Below are 15,447 nucleotides of genomic sequence, written 5' to 3' on the forward strand. Positions count from 1 at the left end.
GATGATCTTTTATACAGTTGGGCTGCATTCTCACAAACAGTAGATGAGGAGACAAAACTATCTCTGAGCTGTTCTGCTTCAGTTTCTTGTTATTTTTGTAACTGAGGGCTGCTTTGCCAAAAAAAGAGAAAAAAAGTGGGGAGGGGGGAGAAAGGGGATCATTGCACTTAGGAAACTGACACGTCTGAAAGAAAACTAGGTGATAATGCTTCTTCGGTCTCATTTTGCAATCCAGCCCCAGCAAAGTTCCTGGAGGTGGGAACAAGAAAGATTTCTCAGTGCCCCCTTCATCTCTCAACCACAAAAGACTGCATGTTTCTCATCCTCAAGAGGACGACTGTGTCAAAGCAAGATTTGTGTGACATACAAAGTGACAGCGGATTGATCAAGCAAGCAAGGAAAGATGCACACAGATATCCCAGGAGAGTCCTGCTGCAGTAACGGTAGCTGGAGAAGAATATTCCATCTGTATAAAAGACTTGTGCTTGCTTATCCGAGTGTCAGGATATGCCCGATTACAGCTAGAGATGACTTGTGAAGTTTTTATTTATTTTATCTATTATTCAAATGTGTGTACTTTTCATGAAGGTTGTCAAATCTGTGAACACGAAGTTTGTTGTTGTTGCTGTTATGTGCCATCAGGTCACCTGATGTAGGGGAACCCTGTGAACAAAAGCTCCCCAAAATGTCTGGTCCGTGACAGCCCCGCTCAGCTCCAGGCTGTGGCTTCCATGATAGAGCCAATCCACCTCTTGGTGGTTTTCCCTGTTCTCTCTCTGCCTTGACCTTCCCTGGCATGATGGTCTTTTCCAGGGAGTCTGGTCTTCTCACGATGTGCCCAAAGTGTGAGTGTCTCAGTTTTGTTTCCAGTGAAAGCTCTGGCCTTGTTTGGACCCAGGGCCAACATGTCTGTTTAGGCCTTTTGCAAGCTCTCCTCCAGCACCACACTGTGAATGCATCCGTCTTCTCCCTGCCAGCTTTCTCTGCAGCCCAGCTTTGGTGACTGGGAATATACATCCTTGGTCTCCAGTAAAAATATCCCTACACTTGATGTTCTTTCCTAGTTCCCCCTTTGCTTCCCCTCCAAAGCCCCCTTCCCCCTCTTCTTTGAATTTCCTGGCTTTCAATTGATGATTGAGTCAAGGTATGCAAAATCTTTCACAATGGCAAATTCTTCATTCTTAACAGTATAGCTGCCTAATTCTTTTGTAGCCATGATTTTTGCTTTTTTAATGTTCGGCTTTTGCATTCGTTTGCTTTCAGCATAAGAACAATAACAGACATGACAATAAAAACAAATTTAGCAGTGCATGTTCTGCTGTGTGCTGCAAAGCCTCCATGGCTGGTCACCCTTTGGGGAAAGCCTACTTAAAGAGGAGAGTTTGAAGAAGACATCTTCTGGAGGTGGCACCCTCAGAAGCCCTTCTGATCCTCATGGAGATTGGGCAGGGATGAAACCAGGAGGTGGTAACCCAGTCCCAAGTTGTTCAGGGCTTTACATGTTAACAAGAACGCTCTGAGCGTGGCCTCTAAGTCCATTGGCAGCCCCTGCAGCTCTTTTAGCAGGGAGTGCGCCATGCGGCTGACCACTCCTCCTCTCTCTTCCTATAGTGTGCAGCTCCATTTAGGATCAGGGCCATTGTGCAAAAGGAGGGAGGAAGGGAGGGTTAAACTCCACTGCACCAGCCACTAGGGTTTTACAAAGGGGGTGCACACGCCATTGTCCTTGACGGAGGCACAATGCCTTGCGAAAGGCGCTCCGCAGAGGCCTCCTTCCCTCAGCCCGGGGGCGGTGGCTCCGGCGGCGCTTCCCGCCCCTTTCCGCGTGCCGCGTCGCAGGAAGCCCCGCCCCGCCCGGGCCACGCCCCGCCCCTTTCGCAGCGGAGGAGGCCTCGCTCGGCCCGCCCCTCTGACGCAGCCAAAACCCCGCCCGGGCTAGCTGCCCCGCCCCTTCCGCCGCGCGGCCCGGGGGAGGCGGGCGCGCAAGATGGCGGCGGTGCTGAGGACTCTGCTGCGGGCGCCTTCTCTTCAGGTCAGAGTCGCGGCCTGGCCCGCTTGCCGCTCTCCCCGCGCGGGGCGCCTCCTACGACGGCGGCTCGCGTGGCCCTCAGGAGCCCCGCTGCAGGGCGCCCGGGACGCGGCCCGCCTTTTTGAGCGGGTGGCTGCGCGGGGCGCCCGCCGTGCCCGGCCGCCTGGCGCGCTGCTGATGCGCGGGCGGGCGGCCGTGCTTGCGGCGTGCTGGGGAGGAGGACGAACAGGGCTGCGGCCATGCGCCGACGCAGCAGAGCGCGCGCAGTGAGGCTTGCTCTTGAGGAGGCCGACGGCACGGTGGGGTCGCCAAGTCATTTTCTGCAGTGTAGGCCTGAAGGTCGTTTCTGTTTGCAGGGCGGGTGGGGCGCTGGCGACCTATTTGCTGTGCAAGAGGTGAGCCTACCGCTATTGGGCCCTGAAGCGCACAGATTTGTGTAGCATTTGCTCGAATGAGGGTTCGCCTGTTCTTCTAGGAGGCTCGTACCCCGCAGTGTAAGAAAGCCAGTATGTTCGGTTTGTTTAAACAAAATGCTGTTTAAGCCAGCTATTAACATGCATCCTTTAGACCATGAAGCACTTCTTGGTTTAATTGTCTGGTAGGTGCCTGTTGCAGTGAATGGCCTTACTTTTGAGTAGACACAGCCTTGCACTCTTAGCTTCACAGAAATCTGGCTGATAACCTGCTGTGTTATTTCAAAACCGGAGGTAATCAAGTTTGGCCTGGGCATAAGGCTGTTTGGCAAGCCCACGAGTGAACTATAATTTCATCAGGAGATTCCCAGTTTCAAAACAAGCATTGCACTAGATTTAGTTTAAAAACGGAATGGATTAAGTCTAACTTGAATAGCTATTGTCCTGACCACTTGTGGCAAGCAATAATTGTTCTAAAGTAACCAGGCAGTTACTAGAATAGCTAGAAGAGATAAGAATGCCTTCTTAAATGAACAGTGTAAAGAAATAGAAGAAGGCAATACAATAGGGAGAACCAGAGATCTCTTCAAGAAAATTGGAGATTTTGACTGGTTCAAAATTGAAAAAGGAGTTCGGCAAGGCTGTATACTGTTGCCCTGCCTATTTAACTTACATGCAGAGCACATCATGAGAAAGGCAGGGCTAGATGAATCACAAGTTGGAATTAAGATTGCTGGGAGAAATACCAACAATCTCTGATATGCAGATGATACCACTCTCATGGCAGAAAGTGAAGAGGAACTAAAGAGCCTCTTGATGCAGGTGAAAGAGGATAGTGCAAAAGTTGGCTTGAAACTCAACATTAAGAAAACTAAGATCATGGCATCCGGTCCTCTCACTTCCTGGCAGATAGATGGGGAAGAAATGGAGGTAGTGACAGATTTTATTTACCTTTACATTGGCTTATACTTCAAAGCCTTTATTGTGAAAGCTGATTTGTCAAAATGTTGAGGAGTAGTTAGATTTCAAGAGTAACACTAGCACTCTTTTATCTGGATAATATCTGACCATTTACACAAGATGAGCTGAATCTTGACTCCAGTTTCCATTTATTATAGTTCTCCCCCCCACCCTGTATTGGGCAAATAAGGGGCCGCTATGTGGACTGGAGGATGCTACGTGATGTTAAGAGAAGGAAGATGGCATTTGAATATGCAGATCAGAGACTGCGGCTGAATTGCATTAGGAAGAACACAATTTTGCCCAAAGAGCTCCAGGTAAGAATATTACATGCTAAAGGTATTCAGGACCCCTGCACTGGGTCAGTTTATCTCTCCTCCTAACTACCCAATTCTATTTATTAATTACAAAGCACAGCAGTCCACTGGTTGAAGTTTCACCAGGGTCTACACAGAATGTGCTTATTTCCGAATTACTTATCTGCTGCAAACCCACTGCTTCTCCATACCTGGTTTATTCCAATTTTCAGAGTCTGCAGGGCCTAAGCAACCTCTGTTAATGGTACTAGAGGCAACAGCCAGTACAGTTCTTAAATTGACCACTGCCCAGAGAGCCCTATAGGACTGTGGAAGGGGTTCAGAAATCCCATGGTGTACTTCAACAGATCCGGGTATCAAGTACTTGTTAAACCATTACATTGTGGATCAGAATGGAAGACTACTAGCTGATTACTAGTACGATTTTATGTGGTTTTTAGCTGCTGCAGTTTTATTTTTGTCAGTTGCTATGCTATTTGCAGTGTGAGCCACCCAGAGAGATCTTGGGCTAGGGAGCGGCATACAAATGCAATCAATTACAAAAACTAGCAAACTGTATGCAAGAGCAACTGCACCCCATGTGACAGGCATCACCAACCCCGCTTTCCACTTATCTCAGGAAGTAGCAGACAAAGAGATTGCCGCCCTGCCCCGGGATAGCTGCCCTGTGAGGATCCACAACCGCTGTGTTCTGACCTCCCGTCCACGAGGTGTGGTCCGGCGCTGGAGGCTCAGCCGAATTGCTTTCCGCCACCTGGCCGACCATGCCCAGCTCTCCGGGGTGCAGAGAGCAATGTGGTGAGCTATGGAGAAGGCTTCTCTTCAAGCAAGGCAAAACCGCATCCTGCTTGTGCTCCCAAGAGTGCAGCGAAGGCTCTGTATAGATCGCAGCCTCCAAAGAAAAGGGGCGGGGTGTGCCAAGTGGAGAAACACTGCTCTGGAGAGGACGTTGTCCGGACCTGTAGATCTGCTCTTAGTATCTTAAAGACTGTGAAAAAAATAAACAGCCCAAGACTTGATTCCAGTTCATTTGTCACATTTAAATTTCAGTGTATGATGTTACAGTGTTGCAGAACATATTCCATAGCCCATATGAAAAAGGACCAGTATGTATGGTCAAACTGGGTTTCAGGGTATGCTTTCAGATTAACTATATCTAATTAGTAGATTAAAATGGATAATGACTGCAATCAGAATCAGGAGGAGTACATGGCCCAAAAACAAAGCGATAAGAGGTACTGGGAACAGCAGTTGCGCTGGGTCGTTTTCCACAGCATTTCACTATAAGCCCGAGAGGGCAGGGATCCTTGTGGATGTTACTGCGAATATTGCTGCAATTGCTTATGTCTCACTCTGTCTTCTTATGGCATATCAATTTCTCCCATTCCCCTCTGCAGGGATTAACTGTTCATGCCAGTATTCAAAGTAATCCTTTTCCTGAATATCGGAATAGTACACCAAGCAATGTTATAACAAGTGAAAGAGTGTAGCCTAAATATTGATCTTGGAATGTACACCATCTCTGAGGAAAAATCGGGGTCCGCTCTGCTTGCCTTTTCTAAACCTGCCAGTTTACGCATAGTTGGAACATTTCACCAAGTCAACAATTTTCAGAGTTACAAGTTTCCTCATCTTAGGTCAACTTGTGCAGGTGTGGGATGCAGTCAAGCTAATTTACTTATTTTTGGCATTTTCACAAAAGCACTTGGAAAGTTTAAAGCCGTAAGAAGGGCAAAAACACACATGAAGACAATGCTTTACAGCGGTGATGTGTTAGTCTCCAATTCAAAACACAAAATTCAGTCTTTGCTTCAAACAAGGTTATGTAAACACAACGCTTTCAGATCTCTGCATCAGAACAGAAGCCCATACAGAAAATTTACATTAGGATGGCTAGCCTGGTTGGCATTCATTCACAGATCTACTGGCAAATCTTCTTTGGTTTGCTTTTCTCGACTCTCAACCCAGGCTTTGTTAATGGATCGTTTCATCTCATCATCTCCTTCAGCATACATCTTTTTCAGGAGATTCATCAACCCCTCGCTAGGGTCTGATGTGTCATAGGAAGCTTTCCTAAAGCACATACAGATATAGAAAAAAAATTACCACCAATTACACACCAGGTTTGGAATGTTCTGTGACAAGGTTTAAATTTTTAAAAAGATGACTCAGTGATTAAACCCACTTACATGAAAAAAAAAATCAATGAGAGTGTTTCACAGAGAGATTGCCAGGAATGGACTGGGGCGGGCAGGGGAGAAGACAGGAAGCCCAAATGAACTTTCCAAATCTTCCAACTTACTCCGAAAGATGAATGTATACAATTTCACCTACGGTCAGATGTACAAGCTACAGCATGTCTGAGACTTCATGTGCATCTGACCAGAGAAGAGATTGTTAAAGAGTTCAGAGATAAATGTCTCTGCGGGACCCATTCTCTGCCTTGTAACACAAAGCCTCTACAGCACATCCATGAAAAGAGCACTTGACCTCCCACAGCTGAAACCAGTGTCTTGCCAGAGCAGAATATGGTAGTGATCAGGATGAATAAAAACACCGGTTCTTTTTAAAAATGCATTTCCCCATCATTTCAAAAATAGCATAGTAGCAATTAAATCTAATCTCAAATATATACTTAGGAGTCCCATAGAAATTAATGGCTCTGCTTCACGCACAGTTACCTGTCAACCCCAGATGGGTACTGTTTTGCTTTTCTCAAAAATGGTTTTGAAAACACTGAGCTCTGCCATGGGCTTTTTTTTGCATGGAGAAGACATCAATCTTGGATATTGCCAAATAGGGCTGGGCATGAACCCTGCCTGCTACCCTGGAAAGCAATAGCCACTCTGGGTCCACAGCAGTGGGTTAGCTGATGTTTCTCTAGCCTAAGGTCACCTGTGCAGTGTGCTTGTTGTTCCATGCATACATGGAAGTGAAGCTGGGCCAAGCAAGGTGGAGGAACTGGTTGGAGCAGAAAAGCAATACAGGAAAGGACAGCTGGGAGCAGCATGGTAAAGAAAAATGGAGTAAATTGGAATTACTTCAAGACTATTTGGAGTGCACACATGGCTTCCAGGCTCTGCATCCCCCCAGATTGCAAGAAGACCTGTTCTAGTTCTTGGTTTCAAAAACCTGCTGATCCCTCAAACATCTTGCACTGATCACTGGAACTCTGGGTTAACAAGATTAGTTTTGCTGATCCATTCATTCAGATGCAATACTGACAGAACAATCAACAGAAGGAGACTTACTCTTTCTCCTTAGTCTCCTTTTCAACCTTTGTCAGGCACTCCCATTTCTCTTCTCGCTGCTTCTTGCATAATATCAAAACTGTGTCTGTTTTGATCTGTAAAGAAATTTAAGCAGAGCTCCAAGTATTTAAAGGCCACAATGAGGCAGAATAGGCAACTATTTGCATTGATTACATTTTAAAGCATTGGTATACAATATTGTTTAAAACAATTGAAAGTTCAGAGTATTACAAGGTAAAGGCAGGTAGATGAAGTGTAGAATCCTATGTGCCTGCACTTGGAAGGTCACTAGCATCCAATCAAGCACAGGAGAAATGCAGGAGTGAGAACTGGCTCAGCTCTGACCCTTAAAAATGGCTGATTTCAGCCGTCTGAACCCTCTTCCCCGCGACACAATGAGAGGGGCGGAGGAAACGCAGACTGCAGAAGTTCCAGCCTGAATGTTCTGTGTATATGCACTGCTCCTCTTCTTGACAGTTTACAGTCACAGATGTTGATTGCTAGTGAAAGATCCAGGACCACAGTGCACGTGTTCCTACAGAGAATCTCTGCATGCCCCGGCTCCACCAGGTCCAAGGCTTCCTGCTGGAGTTGGGGAAACCATGGATAAGGTTAATTTGCTTCTCCCCAAAAGGCTGGTTTGCTCAGGGAGGGCCTCTCTGGCTGGGTCCCCATCACAGCAAAAAACCCTGCACTGTTTCCACACTGAGTGGATTTTTGCCCGAACTGCCCAGTCAGAGGGAAATGAGGTTACCATGGCAAAATGGTTTCTGCACTCTCCGTTCTGCCCTCCCACCTTCACCAAGCACCCCAGCAGCCCCTGCAAGCAAAATCCCTGCCTCCCCCAGCTCCCACGATGAAAAGCATTTCCCTATTTTCATTATTCAGTGAAAAGCATTTCACTATCCCTTCTCTCTTTGTGTATTTTCATGCTGTCTCCTTGTTAGCAAAAGTAAATGGGAAGACGGACACACTGCTTGACCAATGAGAATAAAGTGATCAATGAGGCTTGTGTTACTAGGGTGCGAGGGGAACAGAGATCGAAGGCTAGAAGTGGCCACCTCCACAGCTGCTCTTGCCAGGAATCTCTATGGTGTTTCCATAAAATCAAAGCTAAAATGGCGATTCTGGTCCAGATGAGTGGAGAAGCCATAATGAAGTGGAGAAACCTGAGAAGACTGAATTTTCCCCATGATTTTGGAAAACGAATCCTAGCATGAAGGCACTCTGGATGGGATCCAGACAACACAAAAGACCCACAGTATTTCACCATGGCTTTTCTGGTCTGTGAACTGACCCTCTATGTTGTGGTGCACTTTTGATCAGGTGCATGATCCACCTGTAGTCTGAAGAGCTGCCACCCAGAGTTTCACCATCCCACTGAGCACAAGGCTTCTCTGACCCTTGACTGCCAGCCCTTTATTGCCCAGAAGACTTGGAAACAAAAATAAATATTTGGCTAGGGAGTCCCCTGGGAACAGCTGTCAGTCTTGATACAGCAGAAGCAGGCACATCCTGCTCTAGTATGCTGAATAATGACAAAACAGATTTGCAGTTAAGTCCCTGAAAAGGACGATAAGGAGCAGCCCTGAAGCGTGGAATCATGGCAGTCTGCAGCACTTTCAGCAGCGACTAGATGAGATGCACTGACCTTCCGTGAGCTGCTTTCCACGGAGATGGGATTTAGAAGGTTGTTGAATGTCATGGTATAATTCTTGTTATTTAGATTCTTCACCAACAGATCAAATGATCTAGAAGGGAAAGAAAAGAAGTCATAAATGCAGTGTCCCCTAACAACCATTAGACAAGAGTTGGGAAGGAGCATCTTAAACTGGATTTTAAACCCAAAGCAATCTATCTTAATATCTGAGCAGTAGTTTTGAATAAAATACCCAGGGCTTTAAAATTTTAAAAAAAAAAATCTCTGATGAGGGTTGCAGTTCCTTAGGATGACAGAGTGAGCATCAGGTATCCATTTCAGGTGAGAGGGTGAGTTACAAAGAATACTGGAAGTATTCTAGTAGTTTGTGCAGTAAAGAAAAACAGTCAACATTTAAAGGACCACCATTCCTAGATAGTGTACTTCTAGAAGGTCGCAACAACCAGCGGTCAATTGCGCCACTAGCTCTCCTCCTGTTCAATTTCAGCAGCAAGGAAGTCTGCTCTGAGCGCTTTCTCCAGAAGCTCAACTAGCAGGAAAAACACTCCTCTCTCTCTCCCTGCTCCAAGAACAGAAAGAAAAGGAAAGGTGGCTTGGCTATAGGAAGGGACTTCCCACCTGCACCTTCTGCAAGAGCAGCAAAAGGACAAACTCTGCTCCCTTCTCAGGTTCTCTGTGCACGCCCTGGGATTGGACACTGGCAGGTCTGTGGTGACAGAAATAACCAACTTGGCTAGACAGCCAAACCAGTATTTCTTGACCATGCCACCCTTTTAAGAACAATTATTCGTTGTTTTTTAAGTTTATTTAATCTTTTAAATGGATAATTAAAATATAATTTATACAGTTTGAACTTTAAAGTTAATTATTTTTAGTTATTTTTAAAAGAAACTGAAGGTGTGCTTCCGGATGTTTCTGAGGGTTTCTATCACTAACTCCTGTTCACACACCTACAAACATGAGACTGGGGGAAAACGCTTAGGGTTTGTATCAAAAGCTCATAAAATAATTCTCATCAGAATGAGTGGCAAGGGACTAACGGCTCAAGAGATTACTGGCATTTCAGCTGGTACTTTCTGTTGCTCAGCAGAATGCTTACCTTTCTGTAAAGTGCACTTGCACATTCTCAGGTGGGAGGTGCTGAACTCCACTTAAAGTGATGTAGATTTTCACAAATTTATCTGACTGATCCCAAGCTAAAAGAAGAGAAAGTCACATATTACATAGAAAGATCCAAATTTTAGGTCAGAGTAAATGATTTTTTGGTATCGTGGGATATGCACAGTGCCTTCCTTTGAAAACTGAGGGCTACAATATTCTCTTCACCCCAGTGCACCCCAGTGCAAAAGGCATATGTGAATTCAGTCCTACCATAATTGTTGATTTTTACTGTGTATCCTGTCAGTGGTGTTTTTTCTTCTTCAGATGTATCTGCTTTTAATTTGAGTGGTGTCTGGTTCTTGATTTCTTTCTCTATTTTATTCTTTTCTGCCAACAGGACACTTTGGACTCTCTTTCTTGTTGCTTTTTTCAGAAGCTCTTTCACTTCTTCCAAATCTTGCTGGAGCTGGTGAAGCAGATTAGGTGCACAGTTTGTTAAATACGGAGCCATTTGTATTTTTGTTAAAACTGTGTGCCCTGCTCTATCACGAAGTGCTTCTGAAACAATTTTAAAGCATTCGATGCAGACAAAGTGACAGAATAAACCGAAACACAGTTGACTTTTTTTTAAAATGTGATGCCTAAAAATTACAATGGCACTCCAGGGACAGGAGAGGCCCTCTCCTCTTGCCAAATGCCTAAATTCAAAAAGTGTGGGAAAACCCAGACTAAGACTGCTTCTGCCATTCCAGGCAGGAGTGAGACACCCGCAGCCTCTGAGGCTGATCAGTTCAGCCTTCCCACAAGACTATTTTCTCTCTTTTGGCCTCTGCTGGGCAGGGAGAAAGAGAGGGGGAAGAGGTCCTGCTCACTTCCAGTGCTGGTCTTGCTCATGACCTGCATGATGTGCAAACCTGATGAGGTAGATTAGGCTGAGACTAACTGATGATCCAGTGAGCTTTATAGCAAAGCAAGGCTGAACGCAAGCCCTTGCAAGTCCAGTCTAATTAAAGTCCTCAATGCATGGAGTTGGGAGGGGCTACAGCTCTTGCTCCACCATCTCTTCCCCCGATTTTTGCTGGTACAGTTGGACATATCCATGCACATCGGCATGTGGGGCCAGGAGGCACAGTCCTGTGTCCTCCCCACACATTTCCTCTTCAGTGTACAGGGCGACTGGTGAAGAGAATTTATCACATGCCATGGTAGTTGCAGCTATTTTATTTATTTATATGAGGTATTTGTAACCCACCCATTACGGTTCGTCTATGGACAGCTTACGATATAAAACACCTAAAAAATACATCATACAGCTAACCCTGGGAAGTCCCGGGTAGAATCCTAAAAGACAGATTACACTAGAAATAGTGACTAGCCAACTCAAAAAACACTTTATCCGTTATGTTTTGGTGATGGCAAGAGGCATTGCTCAACCTCCATGGTTCCGATACTGCCCACAGGGAAGTCAAGGGGACAGAGCTGGAAGAATGCTTTTATACCCATCTTGCAAATCAGTTCTCCAACATACCGTATCTTTTCACAGCACAGGCTGGCATGTTACATCCCGTGAAAAGCCACTGAACAGATGGAAGGGGCCTATAAGGCCGCTGAGTCCAAGCCCCTGTTTAGTGCAGTACCCCAGGTTAAACCATCCCTCTCAGAAGGCTGTCCAGCTGCATCCTGAAAGTCTCCAGTGTGGGGGAGCCCATGACCTCCCCAGGTCATGGGTTCCATTGTCCTACTGCTCTAACAGTCAAGAAGTTTTTGCTGGCTTTTATCCTGTGTCCTACACTCCAGGATGATTAAGAAGAGATCTCGGTCCTCCTCAGTGTGTGGCAGCCGATCAAGTATTTGAAATGTGCTTCTTCCTTGTCTCTTCCTTCTACAAGTCCAACTAGCCTCCCCACAAAGAAATATATGCCCTATAGCTATGGGCAAGTCCACAAAGGTCAAGCTGTACCAAAGCCTAGTTCTGATCTTGCAAATAAACAATGCTGATTTGATTGGGCAAATCTAAGCAGTCATTGAAAACACTGGAATCATGTTTTTTCTGCCCTAACCGCATAATAAAATACAGTTCGGACATGAAGGTGGCACTAGTCCACGGGGAACGATCTTGAAACTACCCTTAACACTCAGCTTCCATCCCATACGCAGCTGCTCTTTCTACCAACGTAGATCCTAACCAAATCCGCGGTGCTTTCCTTAGGCCCTATGACTGTCCACAACGAGATGCAGAAACTCGCCCCAGCAGTCAGATGCCACTCTGAGCACGGGAAACGCGCTACACGAGTTGCGCCCAGCAGTCCTTCCAGGGCCGGGGGCCACGGGGGCGAGCAGCGGGGGGCTCCTTCCCGCGCCCGGCTGGCGAGCGCCTGACCGCGGCGAGGCTGAGCCAGGGCGCCCCGGCCGCCAGCCCGGGCGGCGGGCAAGCTCGCTCGCAAGCGGCACGCGGTCCCGGGTGCCCCGCAAGCGCTGCGCCAGGCGGACCGAGGCAGCGCCTCGGCCCGCATTCTGCCAAAACGAATCGTCTTGTGCCCTTCAGAATTACTTCGGCTTCGTGACGGACCAAAAGGACGCTTTGGGGCGATAAAACAGCCCCCCCCCCCACCGTCCTCAAGAGAGTCCCGCACTCTGCACATGACCAGGAGCTCCCTGCCCCCCCAGCCCGAGGCTGGACCCTCACCTCCTCCATGTCTGACCCGGCCGGCTCGACGCTCCCCCGGCGCAGCCGCTCTCCCCTCCTCTCGAACCTTCCCTTCCCGAGGACTCCCCGCGTGGCCGCCCAGCCAATCAGCGAGCACGCCCATCCCGGAAGCTGAGGAGGCGCGAAGCCCCGGATGGACGAGGTGGGGCATAGCGCGACTTCCGGCCCCTTGGACGCGCTTCCGGTCCTGGCGGGCGGAGGAGGAGGAGGAGAGGAGGATGAGGATGGCGGCGGCTCCGCGTCCGCTCCGGCCTCGAGGAGCGGAAGGGGCGAAGTTCGTGGACTTTCGCAGCAGCTCTCAGATGCGTGCAGGAAAGGCAGGGCGCAGGCCCAACGCAGTGCTGGGCATAGTGCGGCCCTCCCGGCAGCAGCAGCCCGTCACCCGGGGACTGCGCGGTCGGGTGGGGACTCCGTCCCGGGTCTCCCGGGCCAGAGCACCCGCCCAGCCCTAGCAGGCTCGAAGGATCGGCGAGGCGGAGGGTCGCGGCCCCTCAAGGCTACACTGCGCTGCTCGTGATTTTATGGTTTTGCGTTATATTTCAGGCCCACCTTTTTCTTTGTAAAGGACTCAAAGCAGCTTGCATCATTCTCCTCATAGTCTTGTCCCCAGAACAACAATCCTGCGAGGTAGGTTGTGCCGAGAGCCTGTGACTGGCTCGAAGTCACCCACCCGGTTGGCTCCATGGCTGAGCCGCATGGCCTGCATCCCAGGCGAATCCTGGCTAGACAACCACTTCTATTACCAACTTTGCAGCTGCCCCTCAATACTCTTAGGGTGAATCCCTTGGACTGTATGGCTTTGTTTTGGCGAAATTCACATTAAACATTAAAAAGATCACTATTAGTCTTGGGCAAGAAAGACTTGGATTACTGTAAATCGAGCTGCAAAGTGCTGGACTTGGGCCAGACACTGTCTCCACTGTCCCTAGCTCCCTTGGGTTGGTGTGAGGAAATATGAAATGGGAGGGCAACAAGTATGCGTGCTCCCATGAACTTCTCCAAGAAAAGGTGGGATGTATAAAGTCAATGCATTTGAGGTGGTGGATGTGCAACTATGGATATTTTCTGGTGGCAGGAAGAGATTCTGTGTGTCACTTTCTAGAGTTGTGGGGTGGGTAAATACAACTCTTGGCTGTTCTGTTCCTTTTCCGTGCAGCATTTGCTCAAGTGTGTGCTTTCAAGGACATGATCGCAACAATGGGCCCAGTGATTATAGGGATGAGTGAGCCACTGGCTAACTGAAATAGGAAGCTGCCAGAAGCTTAAAGCATCTACAGTAACAAGCCCTCAGTTATCGTGGCACTGTGCCATTTGAAAATCTCATTTGCAAAACATGCTTGACAATCCAACACAGAATGAGCATCATTAAACTTTATTGTACAGAACGGATAGGCTATTGCATTAATTTGGATTAAAATCAGAACAGGACAATGTCCTTGGAACATTTTTCATAACATGAAAAACAATACACGACTAACTTCTTATCCAGTAGTGATGCTGACCTGTGAGGCATTATTATACACATTAAGTATATTAAAAAAAATATTTCCATCAATTTAAGCAATAGTTTAATTCTCCATGAAATAAGCATTTCTATAAACATTTTATGTTCAATTCAAAAATGTAACAAATGTTTTTTGCACTTTAGAAAGATAAAAAACAAGTATGATTTCCAGACAGACACAGGAATCATCTGAAAAAAATTGCCTGACCAACCAAAGGTGAGAGATCACCTTCCATCTAAGTATGCTGAACACATCTGATCAGGAATGTCTCCTCCAGAGGCCCTGCTCACACAAATGAGAACTGTGCAAGAGCACAACAAGCACAATCAAGCAGAACGCTCACTTCCACAAGCTCTGACCATTTCAAAGGTGTCTGGTTGGAGGACTTTTGCTAGATTGTGCCCGACATCTGCTGATTGGCAAAGGAGAACCAGAACAGGGAAGTGCAGGGGCCTTTTGTACTTGCAATATATGAAATTGGCTATGGAATTCTTAAAGGCAGCATTACAAGAGACATGGTTTTACAAGGTATTTCTGGTAGCTTTACAATTTTTGTTTTAATAGGGGTTGTCCCACTTAATTACAGATGTGGCTTAAGAATCAGGCCATCAAACAGATATATCTTTGCAGGGTGTAATGGCAACTGTAAACCTTTTGAGATGTTCTGAGATACCAGAAAACTGATATTCCGACAAATGTGCTTTTTCTTCATTACTGTACCCTGCCCTTTCTTCTCCTGAGGAAAGCCCCCTCTTATGTAAGATAAAACAACTGTAAATAATTTTAGCAACATATGGAACATGTAGTTCTGAATTATTAGTTATATTTTAACATCTAGGCATACAAAATAAAAGTGTAAAATAGAAACATCTTGGGATGTTGCTTTCAGGAAGGCATCTGGGAAAGAGTATTCCACATAAAACAGGATTCTTTAAATATAACTTCCCTTTGGAAAGGGCCACATCAGCACAAATGAAAGACACAGAAAGAATTGGTTTCCAGGCTGGCTCACCTGCCTTTCCACCCCGCTCCCCTCCCTTGAGTAGGGGTGCTGGAGAAATCTCCAAGGGGGTTCAGCTGTTTTAGTCCGTTGTGCTCTTGTGCTGGGCCTCCAGCTGGGACTATGTGCTGCCCTCTTTGGGTGATGGCGACAGCTGAGGCTGCTGCAGTGGCTGTGTGCCTGTAGCTGTTTTGATAGAGTTCAGGGTTTTGCTAAACCAAGAGTTTCTGGCAGCTTGGATTTCACTCATTAGTGCTCCTCTCTGGTGTTCTAGCTCCTGTGGAGGGAGAACAGTCACTTAGTGGTGATTCAGGAACTATTCAACAAAGCGGAGACAACTTCAGGGTAATTTTGGCTGAAATGAGGAGTTAACAGTCATGGTGATACAGGTTAGCACAAAGTTGTTTTGACTGATAAACCAAAAAATCTTTCAGAGCCAATCTCTTTAGAGAGTATCATGGAGGTCCTTGACAGGTGAACAAGCAACAGTCCTACAACAACTTA

The 15,447-nt window shown here is 46.9% G+C and overlaps 3 protein-coding genes across 9 annotated transcripts in view; 1 reads left to right on the forward strand and 2 right to left on the reverse strand.

The window, feature by feature from the left end:
- The first annotated feature begins 1,939 nt into the window (after positions 1-1,939).
- MRPS14 (mitochondrial ribosomal protein S14) lies at positions 1,940-4,738 on the forward strand. The gene is made up of 3 exons (XM_044439248.1): positions 1,940-2,032; positions 3,561-3,719; positions 4,339-4,738. The coding sequence occupies exons 1-3, from the start codon at positions 1,988-1,990 to the stop codon at positions 4,519-4,521; spliced, it is 387 nt and encodes a 128-aa protein (XP_044295183.1). The 5' UTR covers positions 1,940-1,987; the 3' UTR covers positions 4,522-4,738.
- Positions 4,739-12,536, reverse strand: LOC123027903 (calcyclin binding protein). Its single transcript, XM_044439246.1, has 6 exons — positions 12,418-12,536; positions 10,002-10,197; positions 9,730-9,826; positions 8,622-8,721; positions 6,971-7,065; positions 4,739-5,792 (listed from the first exon to the last, which is right to left on the reverse strand). Exons 1-6 carry the CDS (start codon positions 12,424-12,426, stop codon positions 5,633-5,635), a joined length of 657 nt encoding a protein of 218 aa, XP_044295181.1. The 5' UTR covers positions 12,427-12,536; the 3' UTR covers positions 4,739-5,632.
- A 1,258-nt stretch (positions 12,537-13,794) lies between these two features.
- RABGAP1L (RAB GTPase activating protein 1 like) overlaps positions 13,795-15,447 on the reverse strand; it is a 108,499-nt gene continuing 106,846 nt past the window's right edge. For all 7 annotated transcript variants that reach the window (XM_044439077.1, XM_044439086.1, XM_044439081.1 and 4 more), the window contains one exon: positions 13,795-15,220. In XM_044439077.1, the coding sequence (XP_044295012.1) occupies positions 15,065-15,220 (156 nt within the window). In that variant the 3' untranslated portion in view covers positions 13,795-15,064. The remainder of the gene's footprint in view (positions 15,221-15,447) is intronic.

This window comes from Varanus komodoensis, unplaced genomic scaffold (genome assembly GCF_004798865.1).
Source record: "Varanus komodoensis strain SLA01 unplaced genomic scaffold, ASM479886v1 scaffold34_1, whole genome shotgun sequence".
Classification (NCBI taxonomy): Eukaryota; Metazoa; Chordata; class Lepidosauria; order Squamata; family Varanidae; genus Varanus; species Varanus komodoensis.